Here is a 21,642-nt window from a genome sequence, read left to right as displayed (position 1 = left end):
GACTCCGCAGAAAACGTCAGGCGGGCGCATCGCTTCCTAGTGGAGGAAGATCTGGAGGCGGGGAGAAAAGCAGCCAATCCGAAAAGCGGGGAGGGAAGGGGCGGGGTCTACGCCAGGACCGCCTTGGGGCCTCTTCACCCCGCGCGCCGCGGCCCCCTGGCTCCCCGCCCGCAGCCCCCAGCCGGTGGCTCCGAGCTGCCGGAGAGGAAGGGCTGCGCGGGGCTCCAGGCTGGCCGAGTGAACGGAAGGAAAACGCGTCGGCGTGAGGGTCCCTAGCCAGTAGCTTTCTCCGGGTGGTCGATATCGCCCATCCGGGGGCGACTCCCAACCGGTGCGATGAGCGCCAACGAGGACCAAGAGGTGAGTCCCCCCCGGGGACACCCCCGGCGCCCCCGCCTCTGGGAAGGTGACCCGGGCGGGACACGTGTCCGGACCGGGTAGGGTCCCCAAGTTGGGTGCCCTGCTTGAATTGGGGACTTGGGGTCCACCCCCACCCCTCGTCTTGACTAGTCTCAGCGAACGTCAGGTGTGCAAACCCCCGGGGTCGCCCCAAATCCCCCTTAATCCCGAGAGATAAGTGTCCTTGGGACGCGAGCCGGGTGCAGTAATGTCATGTGTCGTCTTTACTGAGTTTTGCCGATTACCGATCACCTTTATTGTTTTCCTGTAAGAATCCGTTTATTAAATACGAACGAACCGGAATTGGAATATCTATGTGTGTATGTAGAGGACTCGAACTTTATGTTGGTAAGCCCTCCGCTCTACCACTGAGCCATTTCCCAGGCCTCCAAAGATTTTGTTTGAATAAATAAGTAGAAGAGTGCAAGTTTCAAATGAAGGAGAAGCCAGAGCACCACCAGGGCTGGAACGTAGAATCTCAGGCATATGCAAGTCCGGTGCTCTGTCAGTTGAGCACTTTGCCTAGCTTTTAAGTTTCAACATCTGTGGGCTGGTACATGGACCTAGTTGGATTGGGGGTGCTAGGAGTGGGGGATATGGGTACTGGCTAGTTTGTCGGAGTCTTTTAGCCTTTAGAAGCAAGTCTTATTTTATGCAAACATGTAGCACCTGAACTGTCTATTTCACACTCTTGTTTTCTCATAAAATACCACTTTGACGTCAAAGTGATGCTAGATTTTACTTAAGTAATGCTAAAGTAAAATCGTAATGCTAGAGCTGGAGGGATGCCATCTCTTAGAGGTACCTTCTAATTTTCTTTTTTTTTTTTTTGTCTTCTTCAAGATTTATTTATTTTGAATACAGACAGAAATTGAGAGGGAGAGACCTCAGGACTGCTTCACCACTTGAGAACCACCACCACCCCCCAGTTCCTCTTGAAGATGGGGTTCTTGTACCACCGAGCCTAAACCTTCTATTTTTTTTATTTATTCCCTTTTTGTTGCCCTTGTTTTATTTTTGTAGTTATTATTGTTGTTGTTGTTATTGATGTTGTCGTTGTTGGATAGGACAGAGAGAAATGGAGAGAGGAGGGGAAGAGAAAGATAGACACCTGCAGACCTGCTTCACCGCATGTGAAGCGACTCCCTTGCAGGTGGGGAGCAGGGGGCTCGAACCCGGAACCTTATGCCTCTTTGCGCCACGTGCGCTTAACCCACTGCGCTACCGCCCGACTCCTGAACCTTCTAATTTTCTAAGATACACTGATGAGGAAGGGTAAAGTGTAGAAAATGCCTTTACTACAAAGGTAAAATGAAAGTGCTTGTCCCAGGGTTGTACACTCCAGTATGAATCCAAGGCCCTTAATAAGTGGTGATTGGTTCACTGGTCATTTAAAATCTAGTGTTTGGGTGTGGGGTAGATAGCATAATCTTTATGCAAAAAGGCTTTCATGCCTGAGACTACAAAATCCGGATTCAATCCCAGAGATTCAGTCAGAGCTGAGAGTGCTCTGATTAAATGAGTAAATTTGCATGATATAATCCAATCTCTGGATTGAAAGTTACCATTAAAACACCTTAAAGTCCAAGCTAGTTGACATCTGATTCCCTTGTAAAACATTCTTACCAGATGCTCATACTGTGAAGCAGTGAGCCTGTAGAATGGTAGATCCAGAGAAAACAACCTGAGATCCCTATTTGATGTTACAGATCGAAATTCCTGCACTTCAGACTTACTGAATCAAAATTGCCATGGTGGAACCTTACACATTTCTATTTTGACGATTGAAATTCCATCATTTCAGGCAGGGGTAGATAGCATAATAGTTATGCAAAGAGGCTCTCCTGCCTGAGACTCTAAAGTCCCAGGTTCAATCCCCTGCTCTACCATAAGCCAGAGCTGAGCAGTGCTCTGGTTAAAAAAAAAAAAAGAAAGAAAGAAAGAAATTCCATCATTTCATATGGCTGATAATTCAGTACTGTGAATTGTGATGGTTTTTGACCTTTTCTCATAGGAGGTTTGAGATTTCCTTTTTTTAAATGTATATTTATTTTCCCTGTTGTTGCCCTTGTTTGTTTTTTATTTTTGTTGTTGATGTCGTCATTGTTGGGTAGGACAGAGAGAAATGGAGAGAGGAGGGGAAGACAGAGGGGGAGAGAAAGATAGAAACCTGCAGACCTGCCTCACCGCTTGTGAAGAAAGTGGCTCCCCTGCAGGTGGGGAGCCAGGGGCTTGAACTGGGATCCTTTCACCGGTCCTTGCGCTTTGCGCCATGTGCGCTTAAACCTGCTGCTCTACCACCCGACTCCGGAGATTTCCTTTTTTTTTAGCCATTCTCCATCTGCTTATCCTATTCAGTTACATTACTCTCCTGTAATCATGTGTCTTTGCACAACTAATAAATTTATAAAATGTTTTCAAATTGTCATAGTTTAGGACAGATCCACTGCTAACTAAAACCCTTTAAGAGTTTCATACAAAGTAATTTGTCTTTCAACTTCTACTTGTATTTAGTTGTCTAAGGACAAGTTCTTCTGCTTACTCTGTTAAGTTTCATCTTGTCAGGTTGCTTTTCAAGAGTATTTGAAGTCTTGTTCTACCACTAGTATGAATCGTTAACCCGTCAAATTGCCATCTACAAATTATGGAAAAGAATCAAGGGCAGAAGGATTAAAATGTTAAATATTAAGTAAAATAGTTTGTTTTAATTTTTTATTCTCTTTATTTATTGGATAGAGACAGCCAGCAATCAAGAGGGAAGGGGAGACAGGGAGCGAGATAGAGAGATACCTGCAGCCCTGCTACACCACTCACAAAGTTTTCCCTCTGTAGCTGGGGACCAGGGGCTTGAACCTAGGCCCTTGTGCATTGTAACATGTGTGTTCAACCAGGTGTGCCACCATCTGGCCCCTGATTTATTTATTTTTCATAAGAGTAATTTTATTTTATTTTATTTTTGCTTCTAGAGTTATTGCTGGGGCTTGGTTCCTGCACCACACATCCACTGCTTCTGGAGGCCATTTTTCCCATTTTGTTGCCCTTGTTGTCGTTATTGTTATTGATGTTGTTGCTGTTGGATAGGACAGAGAGAAATTTAGAGAGGAGGGGAGAGAGAGATGGGGAGAGAAAGATAGACACCTGCAGACCTGCTTCACCGCTTCTGAAGCGACACCCCTGCAGGTGGGGAACCAGGGGCTCCAACTGGGATTTTTATGCTGGTCCTTGTGCTTCATACCATGTGCACTTAACCTGCTGCACTGTTGGTATGCTTCTAATTCTGCTTCTAAAAACCCCTTCTGTTTCATATGGTTTAATCCCCTTGCTTAACACTGTATTCTATTTACATAACCACTGTTAACTAAGCACCACCCACCCTCCAGGGCATTGGTGGTTCAGTGGTAGAATTCTCGCCTGCTCTGCCCCCTCTCCTTGTCACACCCTGATTTGCACCAATCTCTTTTTGCTCCACCCTCTCTACCTCACATCCTGTTTACACCCTACTTGGCAAGTATATATAAGGACAGGTTTGTGAGTTTTCTGTTTAGTTTAGTTTAGCTTAGCTTGGCTTAGATTGTGCTGCGTTCTGCATGAATAAACAGATACTGCATACAGCTCAGCCATGAGTCTCTGGTCGTCTGTCTCCACTGGAGAAGCCAGCCCGACACTGCACTACCGCCCGACCCCATAAGCCAGACTTCCCTGGACAGACAACCCCACCAATGTGTCCTGGAGCTCTGATTTCCCCATAACCCCGCCCCACTAGGGAAAGAGAGAGACAGGCGGGAGTATGGATCGACCTGTCAATGCCCATGTTCAGCGGGGAACAATTACAGAAGCCAGACCTTCTACCTTCTGCATCCCACAATGACCTTGGATCCATACATCCAGAGGGTTAAAGAATAGGGAAGCCATCAGTGGAGGGGATGGGAATTGTGTGGAGTTGTACTTCTCTTATCCTATGGTTTTGTCAGTGTTTCCTTTTTATAAATAAAATTTTAAAAAGTAATTTTTAAAACTTATTTTATTGATTTATTGGATAGAGACAGAGAATATCAATAGGGGAGGGGGAGATAGAAAGGGAGAGAGAAAGAGAGATACTTGTAACATTCCTTCACCACTCCTGAAGCTTCCTCCCTTCTGGTGGGGACAGGAGGCTTGAATTTGAGTCCTTATACATAGAAAATGTGTAATAAACCAGGTGTGACATTGCCAAGCTTCCACATTATCTTTTCAATCGCTGACTAATGAGCACTCCATTGAGTGTATGTCCCATACTTTTTTTTTTTTTTTGCCTCCAGGGTTGTTGCTGGGGCTCAGTGCTTTATGAATCCATTGTTCCTGGTGGCCATTTTTCTTTTTTTTTTATATTTATTTATTTTACCTTTTGTTGCCCTTGTTGTTTTTTATTGTTGTTGTAGTTATTATTGATGTCATTGTTAGGACAGAGAGAAATGGAGGAGGGGAAGACGGAGAGAGGGAGAGAAAGATAGACACCTGTAGACCTGTGAAGCGACTCCCCTGCAGGTGGGTAGCCAGAGGCTCAAACCAGGATCCTTATGCTGGTCTTTGCGCCATGTGCGCTTAACCCACTACGCTACCACCTGGCTCCCCATTTTTCATTTTATTATATAGAACAGGGAGAAATTGAGAGAGGAGAGTAGAATAGAGAGGGAGAGAGAGACAGACACCTGCAGACATGTTTCACCACTTGTGTGAAGCGGCCTCCCTGTAGGTGGGGAGCTGGAGGCTCAAATCGAGATCCTTGAGAAGGTCCTTGTGCTTCGTATTATGTGTGCTTAACCCAGTGCACCACTCTGCCCCCCATACATTCTTTATCCTATAAAATGTGGAGGTTCATGTTTTTATTAATGTACCAGTCAAATGACCCTTGACTGTGAAGGGTTATTTACATATACCTTCACATATTTTCTTTTTTTAAAAAATTTTATTTTTGGGAGTCGGGCTGTAGCGCAGCGGGTTAAGCGCAGGTGGCGCAAAGCACAAGGACCGGCATAAGGATCCCGGTTCAAACCCCGGCTCCCCACCTGCAGGGGAGTCGCTTCACAGGCGGTGAAGCAGGTCTGCAGGTGTCTATCTTTCTTTCCCCTTCTCTGTCTTCCCCTCCTCTCTCCGTTTCTCTGTCCTATCCAACAACGACGACAACAACAATAATAACTACAACAATAAAACAACAAGGGCAACAAAAGGGAATAAATAAAATAAAATTTTTTAAAATTTATTTTTATTTATTTATTCCCTCTTGTTGCCCTTGTTGTTTTATTGTTGTAGTTGTTGTTATTGATGTCGTCGTTGTTGGACAGGACAGAGAGAAGTGGAGAGAGGAGGGGAAGACAGGAAGGGGGAGAGAAAGACAGACACCTGCAGACCTGCTTCACCGCTTGTGAAGCGACTCCCCTACAGGTGGGGAGCCGGGGGCTCAAACCAGGATCCTTGCGCTGGTCCTTGTACTTCGTGCCACCTGCGCTTAACACACTGCGCTACCGCCCGACTCCCACCTTCACATATTTTCTAGACCCTAGGAATTACTCCTTGTTCAATCCAGATCCTAACAGACTTTTAAGAATCTATTCTGCAACTGTGTCCATGTAGAGCTAACTCAGTATCTTTCTTTTATAGAACTTTGACATTCCCCTAAAGAAAACGAAATCTATCTGCCCTGGTGTAATCTTTCTTTTCTCCTTTGTTCAGGTATTCATCTGTAATCACAAAGAGTGATTGAGTCTTATCTTTTGTAATCCCACAATGTTCAAAGACATTTTTTCCAACCAGGGTTACTAGTTACATTTTCTTTGACTGCTTTTTCATCTTGGGTCAATCCTATCAACTTTTTTTTTTCTCCCCTAACTCTATAAGTTTTGTTAAGTTCTTTTTTGTTTTAGTTGTATTGGAAGGATTAGAAGTGGGAAATTAATTATGCTCCATATTCCTCATGTTAAAGTTTTATGATTTTTTTTTATTTGCCTACAGGGTTTATTTTATTTTATTTTATTTTATTTTATTTTATTTTATTTTTTACCAGAGCACTGCTCAGCTCTGGCTTATGGTGGTGCAGGGGATTGAACCTGGGCATGAGAGTCTCTTTGCATAACCATTATGCTGTCTACCTCCGCCCACCTACAGGGTTTTTGCTGGGGCTGGGTACCTGCACTATGAATCCACTGCTCCTGGAGGCTATTTTTCCCGTTTTGTTGCCCTTGTTATTGTTGTCCTAGCTGTCGTTGTTGGATAGGATAGAGAGAAATGGAGAGGGGAGGAGAGAAAGATAGACACCTACAGACCTGCTTCACTGCTGGCGAAGCGACCTCCTGCAGGTGGGGAGCCGGGGCGGGGCCTCGAATCTGGATCCTTTGCACTTTAGGATGTGTGCTTAACCTGCTGTGCTACCGCCTGACTCCCAATGATCCTTCTATGGAAAGTTACTTTTTAGCAGTTCAAGGGCACATGTGCTCTGGAATTTATTTAAACTGAATCTCCCTGGTAGCAAAGAGCAAATAATCTTTTCTTCACAATTGGATGTGAGAATTAAATAAGATGCCGCACTATGAAATGCTTAGCAGTGCCTGGTACATAGTTTCAAAGTTAATGTTTTTTTTTATTATAGTGATTAGTGTAATCACACATATTGTAAACTTCAAAGGTCATAGAATTAGCCAAGCTTTTCATGGTAAAATGGCCTTAAAACAGAAACTCAAAGTCTCTCTCTCTCTCTCTCTTTCTCTCTTCCCCTAGAGATTACCTCTCTAGTCATGAATGTTGGGATCAAATTCTGGGCATCATATATTGTCATATATATTTTTTATGTGCTCTGCCTTTTAAACCATCTCACTAATTAAAACCTATATCTAACCCACTTATACCACTAAGTTAAATTATTTGTTTCACTTCTTTCAGATGGAGCTAGAAGCATTACGTTCTATTTATGAAGGAGATGAAAGTTTCCGGGAATTAAGTCCAGTTTCCTTTCAATATAGGGTAAGTCATGGCATGAAAAGGAATAATTTCCACTTTGCTAGAGAAGACTAAAGGCTGCTAAAAATGCTGCTCTTATAAAATTTACTGATTTAACCTTATTATGTCTTCAAATTTTCTGGAGCATTTAAATGTAAGTTTAGTCATCATCCATTATTAACATTTGAAAACTTAGTTCAGAAGCTTCTAAAAACCAAGAAAAATATATTTTACTTATAATAGAATCATAACTATTAGAAATGGAGGAAACCTTAGAAATGATGTGATTTTACCTTTTGAAGATAATGTCTGACTTATAACTTCCTAAACTCCTATAGTTAGTTGGTACTGATAAATATTGGGATTAAAATCCAGATTTGTATTCCAAGTCTAGTTTTTTCTTTTTTCTATTATCACTGGAGCTTCACCACTTTTTCAAATATAAAAGAGAGAGACAGACAAAGTGAGAAAGGGAAAGACACCACAGTACTGAAGCTTCCCTCAATGCAGTGCGGGCAGGACTTGAACTTGGTTCATTCCCATGACAAAGCAGGGAACCTCCCAGGTGAGCAATCTTGATGAGCCTACTATTCTTACTACCTTGATATGATATTTTCTTAATTCTGTATTATCTATGTGAATATTTTTCCATGTGAAGTTTAGACTTTGAATTTAAATCAGCTCTGCTCAAAATGTAGTCTACATGAAACATTACTTATTTATTTTATTATTTATTTATTTTAAACAGAGCACTTCTCAGCTCTGGCTCATGGTGGTATAGGGGATTAAACCTGGGAGTTCAGAGCCTCAGGCATGAGAGTCAAATCTTTGCATGACCATTAATGCTATCTATCCCTACCCTCAACATGAAACATTGCCAATATGTTGTTTCATAAATAGCTAATAAAAACCAGTTATTCAAATGTTCATGACTAGTAATGGTTTATTTTTAATAAGTTTTGTGGTTAACATTATCACAATTTAAAATAAATGTTCTGTCACTTTGGAACAATTCATCATTCTGCAATTAATGGAGTCCTTTAAATGTCTATTTCCCATGAAGAGAGGAATGACCGACCTTATCTTCAGTGTCCAGCCCACTGACGCATGTAGTAATTCATTCCTATGTACAACATCAGAACATAGTGGTTAACTGAGAAATGTTATGCATGTACAAACTATTGTATTTACTGTCGAATGTAAAACATTAATTCCCCAATAAAGAAATTAAAAAAGAGGAAGAAGAACATAGTGGTTGAGGGCCAGACGGTGGCACACCTGGCTAAGCCCTCACATTACAGCACACAAGGACCCAGGTTCAAGTCCCTGGTGCCCATGTGCAGGGGGACATTTTACAAGTGGTAAAGCAGGACTGCAGGTATCTCTCTGTCTCTCTCCTCTATCTCTCCCTGTCTCAATATCTTTCTGTCTATCCAATAATAAATAAAAGATTTTAGGAAAAAAATTTAAAAAAAAAACACATAGGGGAGTCGGGTGGTAGTGCAGCAGGTTAAGTGTACATGGCGCCAAGCGCAAGGACCAGCGTAAGGATCCTGGTTTGAACCCCTGGCTCCCCACCTGCTGGGGGAGGGGGGAGTGTCACTTCACTGGAGGTGAGGCAGGTCTGTAGTTATCTGTCTTTCTTTCCCCCTCTCTGTCTCTTCTCCTCTCTCGATTTCTCTCTGTCCTATCCAACAACAGCAATAGCAGTGACAACAATAATAATAATGACGACGACAACAAACAAGGGCAACAAACTAGGAAAAAATGGCCTCCAGGACCAGTGAATTCGTAGTGCAAGCACCGAGCCCCAGCAATAACCCTGGAGGCAAAAGAAAAAAATATATATAGTAGTTGCGTAAAGCAAGTAACTGCTATTATTTTTTAATTCTTTAGTTAAAGTATGCTCATAGGGGCCAAGCATTAAGCACACTTGGTGAAAGTACAAGTGTTACCGTATGCAAGGACCCAGGTTCAAGCACCCCACCCCATCTACAGTGGGGAAAGCTTCACAAGCAATGAAGCAGTGCCACAGGTGTCTCTGACCCTCCCTCTCTATCTCCCTTCCCTCTCATTTCTCTCTGTCCTACTAGACAAGATAATTCTAAAAGTTTAAATATATATACATATATTTTAAATAGTAAAAAAGTATGAGCTGGAAGTCAGGTGGTAGTACAGCGGGTTAAGCGCACATGGTGCAAAGCGAAAGGACAGATGTAAAGATCCCAGTTCGAGCCCCCAGCTCCCCACCTGCAGGGGAGTCCCTTCTCTATCTTTCCCTCCTCCTCTCTTGTCTTCCCCTCCTCCTCTCTTGTCTTCCCCTCCTCTCTCTATTTCTCTCTGTCCTATCCAACAATGACAACATCAACAACAACAATAATAGCTACAACAATAAAACAACAAGGCTACACCAATAAAACAACAAGGCAACAAAAGGGAATAAATAAATATTTTTTTTAAAAAAAGTATGAGCATGACTGATAAATCCACTATGCAGAGAATCAGCTTGTATAGAAACTTCAACTGATCCTCAAGATTATTTAACATCTTTTATATTATTTATTTCCCACCAAGGTTATGACTGCTTACATGACTCCACTGTTCTTGGTGGCTTTTTTTTTTTTTTTTAATAGAGATTGAGAAGATACGAAGAGAGGAGCAAGATACACACTTGTTACACTGCTCTGACACTCGGGGCCTTCTTCCTTGCAGATAGGGACTAAGGGCTTAGACATAGTTTCTAAGCCTGACCTTATCTTGTTAATGGGTATGATTGACTGGGGGAGTGGAAATAAAATATGAGTTGTCAAAAAATAAAAGTGAATCAATTAATAATTTGAGGTTAAAAAAAAGAAATCATAATGATCTCACTTATAAACAGGACTTAGTAAATAGGGGCAGGGAGGGAGAATACAAAGTGAATTATGGACATAGAGTATTACACCAAAGCAAAGGACTTGGAAAGGAGAAGAAGTGGGGGGCTGAAGAGAACTTTGAGGTCTGGTACATAATGAAAATTGTACCCATGTATCAGTGGTCAATGACTTCACTGTGAAGTATAATCTCCTCCACAAAAAGATTTTTTAAAAACTCCAAGGGACCAGGTGGTGGTGCACCTGGTTAAACACACATTATGGTGCAAAAGGACCCAGGTTCAAGCCCCCAGTCCTTCAAGCAAGGGGGAAATCTTCACCAGGGGTGAAGTAGGTCTACAGGTGTCTCTCCGTCTCTCCCTCTCTACCTCCCCCTACCCTCTCGATTTCTGGCTGTCTCTATCCAATGAATTAAAAAAAAAAAAAAGTAACAGTAAAAATGTTTCACATGTAACAGAGTTCTTTCTTTTTTTTAAAACAATGAAGCATCTGAAGTGAGATTTTTCTAGTATGTAATCCAGTTCTTTTATTTTCTGAAATGATAATATGAATAAACAGTGATAGTATATCACCGTTTTTATAATATTTAGATAGCAAAATAAATTTCATTGGGAAAAATATGTAAAATATTAATTGTCTTTTTAAATATTTTATTCATTTATTAATGAGAAAGATAGGAGGAGAGAGAGAAAGAACCAGAAATCACTCTGGTACATGTGCTGCTGGGGATTGAACCCGGGATCTCATGCTTGAGAGTCCAGTGCCACCTCCCAGATCACAAAAATAGTCATGTTTTTTAGTAAGCAATGCAACACATTTGCAAAAAAAAAAAAAAAAGACTAGCAGAGCCCTGAGCAAGAATGAGATACTGACTCATTAATCAACTCATAGTTTATTGGAAAGATAACCAGTTTAGACCCAGCAATGTGATTTCGCATCAGGTAAGATTATTAATGAACACCTGTGGTAAAAATTTATTAATGAATGGCCTGAGAGGTAGCACAGTGGGTAGAACTGGACTGTTAATCATGAGGTCTCAGATTCAATCCCCAGCATCCCATGTGCCAGAATGGTTCTTGTCTTTCTCTCACATAATAAATAAATTTTTAAAAAGGAAAGAAAAACTGTAAAGAAATCTATTTGTAGTATTACTCTCCAGATTACTTCTTTTTTTTTTTTAAGATTTATTTTATTTATCAATAGGAGTGTGATTGGAGTGGAGAAAGAACCAGAGTATCCCTCTGACACATGTCATGCCAAGCATTGAACTCAGGACCTCATGCTTGTGAGTCCAACACTTTATCTGTTGTGCCACTTCCTATGCTGTCAGATTACTTTCACTTATAAATGGAAAAGAGTGGCTTTACATTGAAGAAATCTGCAGAGTATCATAACATTGTTGAATTTCCTGGTTGTGATAATAATATCCTGATTATAAATGAGAATACCCATGATTAAAGAACATTTCAAGATGTCTGCAGTTTACATTCAAATGATTTAGCACAAGCAGAGGATAAGAAGGCATGGATATTGGGAAAAGGAAATGTTTCTGTAGTGGAGAACAAGAAAGTAATTGGGAGAGGGTGCACCCGATTTAGCACATGCATTACCATGTGCTAGGACCAGGGTTCAAGCCCCTGGTCCCATCTGCAGGGGGCGACGTTTCACAAGCAGTGAAGCAGGGCTGCAAGTGTTTTTCTTCTCTCCCTCCCTCCTGTCAAGTTTAGACAAATTTAAAGGGAAAAAAAATGGCTGCTGGGAACAGTGGACCCAGCTCCCTGAGCATTGTAACACCTATGCTCTGCCAGGTACACTACTGCCTGGCCCATCCCTAAGTTTTTTAGATATTATTACATTTCTGAACTAAGCATGAGCATTTGTTAGAGTTCATTATTAGAAAAATCATCATTTAGCATTTCGTATTCCAGTTGCTTTTTACAAGCCTAAGATTTCCCTTTTCTTCAGATAGGTGAAAATGGTGATCCCAAAGCCTTTTTAATAGAGATCTCTTGGACAGAAACATATCCCCAGACGCCTCCAATTATATCTATGAATGCTTTTTTTAACAACACAATGTAAGTAGTGTTTCATTTTCTTTTTTTTTTCTCTCTTTCTTATAATATTTTTACTTTTCTGTTAGCAAACCTATTTCTTGTGCACTATAGATCATCAGCTGTAAAGCAGAGTATATTAGCCAAGTTGCAAGAAGCTGTGGAAGTTAATCTCGGGACCGCTATGACCTACACATTGTTTGAATATGCCAAGGACAACAAAGATCTGTTCATGGAGAATCACCATCCTGTTAATTCCACAGTGAGTGCGGGATTCTTTGGGGTCAGGATTTTGTTTTCATTTGGTCTTGCTTCGCTAGTAATGTTTATACTAGTTTACTAGTTAGTGTTTAAATCAGAAGGTAAAGCACATACATGAGGACCTGGATTTGATAGCCAGTGTCACAATAACTCCGCTTTAAGTCTTAGTCCTTCAAGACAATCCCCAGTCATCAGTCCAGATTATTACCTGTGCTTTGACCAACTGGCTGTATATTCCATCAGCAGTCTCAGCCACCTCCTCCCTGTGTTTGGTGATTTGCCACAGTGGCTCTTGAACTCTGAGAAGCATTAACTGACTAGATCACCAGCTTATTATAAAAGGATGTAACTCAGGGGACAGTCAGATGGAAGAAATGTGTAAGGATGGTGAGAAGAGGCACAGAACTTCCATGTTTTCTCCAGATTCTACCCCAGTCACCCGTTAGCACCGACCCAGAAGCTCCCCGTATCCAGTCCAGTGGGGAGGGGTAGGATTTATAGAAGCTTCATGACATAGATGTGGTTGATTAAATCATTCCATGGTTAATTACTGATTAAATCATTGGAAACTGACTCAACTCCTAATTTCCACTTAAGAGATCATGAGGGCATGATTGGTTCTCCTGGCAACTAGCCTCTATCTGTAGATGCTGGCCAGAAGTCATATTCATTCATATAGCAACAGTTTATTGCTCTACTTACATAGGGAATCCCAGTAGATTGGGAGCTCCGTACTGGAGCCCGTTGCACCAAGTCCTGAGTTTAAATAACTTTCACTGAAGGTGTACTACTAATGGAGTTTTATCTGGGGAGCCAAACTCTAAGGTTTTTGAGAGCAAAGGTCATGTCTGCCACTTGAATGGGCTGGTGTCCACATTCTCAGAGGAACCAGAACACTGAAAGGCAGTTTAAGGGACGCTAGAAGGAAGAGTTCTTCAATGAACTGTGGGGTCAGACCCTTTGGGTTCAAGTCCTCATTTTCATCATTCATCATTTCCTTATCTAAAAAGAGCATATAAGATTATAATAGTATCAGGGCCAGGTGGTGACACTCCTGATCAAGTTCACACATTGTCATGCACAAAGACCTGGTTTTGAGCCCCTGCTCCCCACCTGCAAGGGGGACACTTCATGAGCGGTAGAGCAGTTCTGCAAGTGTCTATCTTTCTCCCTCTTTTGTTTCCCCACCCCCTCTCAATTTCTCTCTGTCCTATCTAATAAAATGGGGGGGGTGCCCACTAGGAGCATTGGATTCCTCCTGCAAGCACTGAGCCCCAGCAATAACCCTGGTAGCAATTAAAAAAATAGATTAGAATGGTACCAATTTTATAAAATAATAGTAAGGATCAAGTGAGTAATAGACATGCCTTTACAGTAATATGTGTGACACCTAGGCAATATGGTTAAGTTTGCCTGTTCACAAACTCTGATTACTTAAACCCAAAATTTTTTTTGTTATGACTAGAGACAAATTGGGAGAGGAGGTTGGGCAGAGAGAAAGAGAGAGACCTCCAGCACTATTTTACCACTTGTGAAGCTTGCCTCTTGCAGGTGAGGATCTGGGGCTTGACTCTGGGTGATTTTTACAAAGAAATTAAATTTACAAATAATAGCAGATTAGCTGGAATTCAGAACTTCAACTTAAAGCAAGTCAGAGATCTTTTCTAGGGTCTTGGTTACCACGTGTGGAGTGTTATTATGTCCTCTACACACACACACACACACACAGGAGAGACAGCAGAGCTCATTGACTGTGAAATGTTCCCCTGACAAGAAGCACAGCCCTAGAGACTCTAGCTGAACCCTATACCACTGAATTTTCATAAGAGGGAAGCCAGTAATATCTTGCTTTGATAAATTAATAATCACAGAAGAGGGTATTCTCTTCATAAATCTGGAAATTATCAGCTCATTTCAGAAAAGTTATATTTTGCATAATACAATGAATTTTGAGGCATGAATCTAAGCTTTGTTTTGTTTTTTTCCCTAGATATCTATAAGCAATATCATCTCTGTTGACACTCCTAGTACAGCCCCATCAAGTAAGAAAAAAGACAAAAAAGAGCAACTTTCAAAAGCCCAGAAACGTAAGCTGGCAGATAAAACAGGTTTGTGTTTTTCTTTTCTTTCTTTCTTTCTTTTTTTTTTTAATAAATCAAACATTCTCTCTCTTTTTTAATCTTTATTTATTTATTGAAGAGACACAGCCAGAAATTGAGAGGGAAAGGAGTGATACAGAGGAAAAGAGACAGAGAGAGACAACTAAAGCACTGTTTTACCACTCCCAAAGCTTTTCCCCTGCAGGTGGGGACTAGGGGCTCAAACCAGGGTTCCTGAGCATTGTAACATGCACTCCACCTCCTGTCCCCATATTTTTTCTTTTTTAACAGAGGTAAGTTGGTAGATTTTTAGTGTAATATGAGTACGTGATGAATATATGTAGGTTTAAAAGGTAAATACTGGCGCACCGCGCGCAAGTCCCCCGGCGCTGCCCAGGACTCGGGCTTCAGAGTCACAGTCGTGGAGGGTGAGTCCTGCCTCAGGCCTCCAGGTACAGCCACAAGTCAGGTGGAGACCAGGGGCTTGAACCTGGGTCCATGTTCACTGTAGTGTGTGTACATAACCAGGTTGTTCTGCTGTGCCTCATCACCTTCTCCTAAAGATGCATCCTGACTTATCTCCACACTTGCGCACTGAAGATTGCAATGTCTTGATTAACTTGCTTAAGGAATGTCACAAAAATCACAATATTCTGAAATTTTTTGGTCATTGCAATGATCTTGATTAGAAGATGAGAAAAATGTTTGAAGAAAGAGTACCATGAAAGGAGGATGAAGAGTAGGGAGCATGGCGATGCGATGTGAAAGAAACTTTTCAATCCTTCAGAGTAATCTGAAAAATGAATTCCATATTCACTGGAAACCTTGGTTGAGAGAACTAAGGACTCTTGGCTGATAGCCAAAAGAATTCTGTCTTCATTTGGTCTTTGGAATCCTTTGAATGGAAAGTGATCATTGAAAAGTCAAGCCATGGAGACATATGGAAGCTTGGATTTTGAACATTTGTTGGGCAGAGCCTTTAGTACTTACTTTTTTTTTTTTTTAATATTTATTTATTCCCTTTTGTTGCCCTTGTTGTTTTATTATTGTAGTTATTATTGTTGATGTTGTCGTTGTTGGGTAGGACAGAGAAATGGAGACAGATGGGAAAGACAGGTGGAGAGAAAGATAGACACCTGTGACCTGCTTCACCACCTGTGAAGCAACTCCCTGCAGGTGGAGAACCGGGGGCTTGAACCAGGATCCTTATCCCGGTCCTTGTGCTTTGCGCCACGTACATTTAACCCACTACACTACCATCCGACTCCTCCCCCTTTAGTACTTTCTACTCTACCAATGTACTACTCAGTTCTGGCTTATGGTGGGACAGGGGCTTGAACCTGGGACCTCGAAGCCTTAGGCAATCATACATTAAATTTAAGGAAATGTTTTAAATAAACATTTTAGGTTGTTTATTTAAACCAATCTTTACAGTAACATAATGGGAGATAGCATAATGGTTATGCAGAGACCTTATGCCTGAGTCTCCAAAGTCCCAGGTTCATTCCCTTCACAACACCATAAGCCAGTGCTGAGAAGTGATCTGGGAAATAAATTTTTTAAAAAAACCAAAAAAACCTGTTCTTTATGTTTGATTATCCTGTTACAAGAATGAAATCACACTATAAAGTATTTTATAAGATTTAGCTTATTGGGAGTAAGCAGTGCACACTTGGCTGAGCACACAGATTGCAGTGCATGAAAACCCAGGTTCATACCCTAGTCCCCACCTACAGGGAGGATATTTAATTTTTTTTTTTTTTAAACTGGTGCACTGCTCAATTCTGACTTATGGTGGCACAGGGGACCTAGAAGCCTCAGGCAGGAGAGTCTGTTTGCATAATTATTATGCAGTCTCCCTCACCCAAAAATAAATTTTTAAAAAATAATAATAAAGATTGAGCTTCTTTTCAAGCATCACTGTTAAACTAAAGCTTTTTTTGTTTTGTTTTGTTTTTTGTTCTTACCTGAGCACTGCTCATTTCTGACTTATGGTAGTATGGGGACTTGAACCTGAACCTGGGACACCTTAGCCAGGAGAATCTCTTTGTATAACCATATGCTTTCTCCTCCACTTTTTACCTCCTCCCCCTCCCCACCCCCGCCCCACAGAGCACTGCTCAGCTCTGGTGGACAAAGGCCTCCTTAAATTGTAAAGCCAAATCTTCATTTATAAAATCTCTTGTCTTGAGCCTAGCTCTTACTGAAACACTAACTGTGAAGTAGTAAAATAGTTTAAATTATTTAAATAAATAGAGACCTTAAGGAAAGTAATAGAGTTGTACAAGTGTGTGAAATTAGTACATTAATTAGCTTTTCTTCCTGGCATTAACAATTCACCATTCTGTTTTCCTTGATAACTGGGTTTCATCCTTAGCAAATATACCTAGGAGAGCAATGCTTGCAATTCACAATGCTGACAAACTTGTTTTTTTCCAACTTAAAATTATGTGACTTAAATTTTTATGTATTGTATTGGGTTGTACATAGGACCTGTCTGCTAGAGCATAAATTTTTAAATTTCTGATTGGTCTTAGAAGTAAAATTACTCTTTTTGTCTTCCAGATCACAAAGGTGAACTTCCCAGAGGATGGAACTGGGTTGATGTGGTAAAAGTATGTAATATTTATATTCTAGTTTTCAGTAAATTGCTATAATTATTGCTAGCAAGTAATGGTCTTTGTTTCTCATTTTCTCCCTTTTCACCTGTGGATTTTCCTGGAATGTCTGACTTTTTTTCTCTACCTTCAGCATGTAAGTATATGTGGCATATCCTTCGCATTCTTGTTTACACCCTTAGTTTTAGATTTCCTGGGTTTTATTTGCTTGTTAACTGATTCTTAAGAACGGTCAGAGCAAACTGATTCTAAAAGAGAAACTGAAGAAATAAATCATGGAAAGAAGTACTTTGGTCACTTGGTAGAAATTATTTATTTTTTTAAAGTTTTTTTTAAAATATTTATTTTATTTATTCCCTTTTGTTGCCCTTATTGTTTTATTGCTGTGGTTATTGTTGTTATTGATGTTGTTGTTGTTGGATAGGACAGACAGAAGTGGAGAGAGAAGGGGAAGACAGAGAGGGGGAGAGAAAGACAGACCCCTGCGGGTGGGGAGCCGGAGTCTCGAACCAGGATCCTTACACCTGTCCTTGCGCTTAGCACCGCCTGTGCTAAACCCATTGCGCTACCACCTGATTCCTAGAAATTACTTTTTATGACAGGCCCTAGATATAGCTCCCCATCATTGTAAGAACAATTTTCTGGTTTTGATGCTTAAGATTGACTGCTTTTCACTTTGAACTTTTTGGACAAGACTAATAAGAAGTACAAGATGTCTATATGGGTGAACCCTCTCTGGCATTCTCCCATTCACTCAGACCCCTTCTCTGATGTGGACTTAGTGTTGTCCTAGGTACGTCAAAAAGGAAATGATCAAATTAACCTATAGTGCTCTTCCTTTTCTAGTTCCAGATTTTTTTATGTTTTTAAGAGAGTCCCCATAAATATAAATTGGAATTTCAAACTATAAATGAAAGTGAAATTTGAATAATCTTGCAAGATGGGAGGAAATATTTTTGTAAAAAGTTATTGCCATATAGGTCTGGTTTAAACCACCGCCTCCCAGGCCCCTAACAGGGAGAAGAAAAAAAAAAAATAAGGATTTATTGTTTGGATGGAAGAGATAGGATAGTTGTTATGCAAAAAGATTTCCATGCCTGAAGCTCCCAAGTCCCAGGTTCAATTCCCCTATACCACCATAGGCCGAAGCTTCCATTTATATCTTGGGAAGGCAGGGATTTTTTTTCCCCCTGCTTCTTGCTCTGTGAAGATAATTTTGGTAAAGTATCCTTATTGAAGTAACTGGGTCTGAAGTTGAAAATTAATTACATCCAGTAAAAGCTGTAGATGGTATGTTAGTTGAACCTTGTTGCCTATTTTATTAACTATAAATTTGGGCACCAAGTGGGAGGGAAACATCAAATACCATGGTGGCTTTCATTTGAATATTTGTCTCCATCTCTTTTTACAGCTGAGCAAGACTGGCTCCAAGGATGATGAATAAATAGCACTTGGAGTTTGAGATGAGAGAAGATCATCCTTGGAAAAGTAAACTGGGTTCAAAATCTTTCATTACTCTTTCTGGTATTGAGGTGGCTTTTTATAAAAAATAAATAAAATAGCTTTTTATATGTTTCTTATGTAAAAAAATTGTTGTAAGCTAAAAAGTCACGATGAGATCTGGTTGTACTAACTGATTTTCACAAACTTGCCTTCATAAAAGGTGAAAATGTTGTTAGCATACTGTATGCACCCCGTTGGATAGTGTAAGTGGACAGAAGAAGGAAATAAAAAATAATCATGGTTAATTTATATGACCTTACTCTAGTGGATGTGATATTTTTTAAAGGAGTATGAAGCCCTTTCCAAACTTTCATCCCAATAAAGTTTTCATCCCTTCTTCCTTTTAATTACTGAAACCTCAAATTTGAATACTAGCATTTGAACTTTATAACTAACTTTCTCTGTAGTTCCTTTTTATTCTTCAAGGTGAACTGCTTCTCTTATATAAATGAGTACCTGTTTGATGCTTTGGTTTGGCTCATGACCTTTGGTCATGAGCCTTTTCAGTGCTTTGTGGACTAAGAGTATAAAAGCAAATCTGCCAAATACATTAGAGATCACTGGGGCAGAAATGCCAGTTCCTATTTAAAACATCTATTTTGCTGCACATACCAAGATGGGGGGGGGGAAGATGCCTTAATATGTCATTGTTGTATCATTGGAGACAGTAGTTTTAATAAATTCCTATTTATCTGCTATTGTGTATTTTTCCATTGTTGGTAACCAAGGTCTTCTTAATGCTTTAAAAACCACATCTTAAGTCTTCGTTTCTTTTCAGCGTGTCTGTTCTATTCTCTAAATGTATTTCTCAATTTGAGATCTTTGTAATAACAGACATAGAAGTATGCCAAAAGCTGTAGTACATGCTTGACTTGATAATAGAGGAAAAGTTAGTGTTATTTTACTAGGAAGTTACTGATGTTGGTGTGTGATTTCCGGTAATGCTGAGTGATTCCGTATTACTCCCCAGCTTACAGCATGCTTGTAAATCTTTCTGTCGTCTCTGGAAGATTATTGGTGCTTCAGGTGATACCACTGTAGCTGTGGTCAGAGAGCTTAAATAGCTATTAAGGAAATTTCCTTAGCATAAGAGCCACTTTAACACTGGCTTCAGCTAAGTCATTTGAATCATAAAGTAAATCTCCTAAGAACATTTTAATGACGTTCCCAAAAGCTATGTCACGCTTAATTTCTTGAATGAATATGATAGAGGGAAACATGAAAGTCTGTGACCACTGGAATATGCCACGTCTGGGGGTTGAGTGTGTAGTGTTTGTTGTGTTGATTTGTTTAACTTTCTTTAGAAGAAACTGAAACTGCTACATCTGCTAGTGGAAGAAAATACTTTATTTTGCTTTGGAGATGCTGAAATTATTCAGGCTTATCATGGTTCACAATTACAAAGAATGATGCTAGTTAAATGCCAATGAACTATTTTTATTCTTTTTATATGAAATGTACAAACTTGGGGGGTGATGGTGGCAGTGGTGCCTCTTACAACCTTATGTGAAAACACTTGAATATTGTCATCAATATTGCCATCATCCCAGTATATTTTCTAAAAGTCTGTTTACTTAAAATTGTATGGACTGATGTCATTATTAAGCAATAAAATCTGAATTACACACAATGATCTGTGTGCATGTTTTATTTCACATTGCTCAAGAGAAAACTGTTCACTTTATAATAAAAATCTACATAACTTTATGGTGCAAAATATCCCTTCTTACTGGAAACTGTTCAGTATGTCAGATTTAAAATGTTTTTAGGACTGGGGAAGTAGCACAGGTTTTTGGGGGGGTTTTGTTTGTTTTGTTTTGTTTTGTTACCAGAGCACTGCTCAGTGCTGGCTCATGGTAGTGCTGGGGATTGAACCTGGGACCTTAGGTGCCTCAGGCATGAAAATCTATTTACAAAACCATTATGTAATCTCCCCAGCACGTTATGATAGAACCAGAACATTACTCTTTGGCAATTAAAGGCAGGCACTCTACCCTCAGTGCTACCTCCCAGGCTGCAGTTATACTCAGAGTTATTTATGTACTAGACTTTCTTGCCTGGGAATCAGAGGTCCCACATTCAATCTTGGCACCACAGTAAGCCAGAGCTGAATTAGAGTGTCCTCTGTTCGAAAGACACACACACACACACACACACACACACACACGACTAAAAAGTACAGAATATCCAGAATCTAAGAAATTAAATGATGGAGCTGGGTGTTGGCGCACCTGGTTGACTGCACACATTACAGTGCATAAGGACCCAGATTTGAGCCTCTGGTCCCCACCTGCAGGGGGAAAGCTTTACAAGTGGTAGTGAAGCAGGGCTGCAGGTGTCTCTGTCTTTCTACCTCCTCTCAAATTTTTGGCTGTCTATCCAATAAATAAATGAAGATAATAAAAAAATAAAAGACAACAATTGTACTGTAAACCCCAGTAAAGTATTTTTAAATATGAAAGAAAAAGGAAGAAGAGGAGAGAAAAATGAAAATTGGTATCTAGTAGTTTAGGGCAGCTACTGTTTTTACAACTTCAAGAGTTCCAAAGCCAAGCTGAAGTCCAGAATTTGCCCAAGGTAAGAGTGTGTGTGTATGTATACGTACACACCACATGCATAAAATACATTCATATCCTATAATGGGATTAACTGAGGAAGGAGAAACTCTTCAGCTCCTGTTCTGGATGAAAGGGTAAAAATGGGACTACATCTGTACTTTTCTGACAACTTGTAATAAATCACCTTTCATTTGTTTTTCAGCCCAAAACACCTCCATATGGGAGAATTAAAATTAAATTAAAAAATAACCAGAAATTTTGTTTGAAATAGAACCCAATAGGCTAGACCCTCTCTAGACCACTGGTAGAAA

The 21,642-nt window shown here is 40.3% G+C and overlaps 1 protein-coding gene and 1 pseudogene across 3 annotated transcripts; both read left to right on the top strand.

Annotated features, from left to right (window-relative positions):
* The first annotated feature begins 100 nt into the window (after nt 1-100).
* On the top strand, nt 101-20,403 carry RWDD4 (RWD domain containing 4). Of its 3 annotated transcripts, XM_060184374.1 has the most exons (8): nt 101-360; nt 7,312-7,392; nt 11,445-11,526; nt 12,211-12,316; nt 12,407-12,554; nt 14,544-14,661; nt 17,218-17,406; nt 18,682-20,403. In XM_060184374.1, exons 3-7 carry the CDS (start codon nt 11,490-11,492, stop codon nt 17,307-17,309), a joined length of 501 nt encoding a protein of 166 aa, XP_060040357.1. In that variant the 5' UTR covers nt 101-360; nt 7,312-7,392; nt 11,445-11,489; the 3' UTR covers nt 17,310-17,406; nt 18,682-20,403. The 3 variants fall into 3 exon arrangements, with proteins under 3 accessions (XP_060040357.1, XP_060040356.1, XP_060040358.1); XM_060184373.1 differs by lacking the exon at nt 11,445-11,526 and having other exon boundaries at nt 12,207-12,316; XM_060184375.1 differs by lacking the exon at nt 101-360 and having other exon boundaries at nt 7,365-7,392; nt 12,207-12,316.
* LOC103123405 (COX assembly mitochondrial protein 2 homolog) lies at nt 15,025-15,456 on the top strand (annotated as a pseudogene).
* Nucleotides 20,404-21,642: the final 1,239 nt, after the last annotated feature.

Source organism: Erinaceus europaeus, unplaced genomic scaffold, assembly GCF_950295315.1.
Source record: "Erinaceus europaeus unplaced genomic scaffold, mEriEur2.1 scaffold_669, whole genome shotgun sequence".
Lineage (NCBI taxonomy): Eukaryota > Metazoa > Chordata > Mammalia > Eulipotyphla > Erinaceidae > Erinaceus > Erinaceus europaeus.
Note: the sequence above shows the minus strand (reverse complement) of the source record. Positions and strands in the feature narration are given on the sequence as shown.

What these genes read in the sequence shown, in the direction of transcription:
- RWDD4 (XM_060184373.1), top strand. Translation starts at nt 337, where the DNA reads ATGAGCGCCAACGAGGACCAAGAG. An exon ending in GCGCCAACGAGGACCAAGAG is followed by an intron (nt 361 to 7,311) that starts GTGAGTCCCCCC and finishes CACTTCTTTCAG; the next exon opens with ATGGAGCTAGAAGCATTACG. An exon ending in GCTTTTTTTAACAACACAAT is followed by an intron (nt 12,317 to 12,406) that starts GTAAGTAGTGTT and finishes TGTGCACTATAG; the next exon opens with ATCATCAGCTGTAAAGCAGA.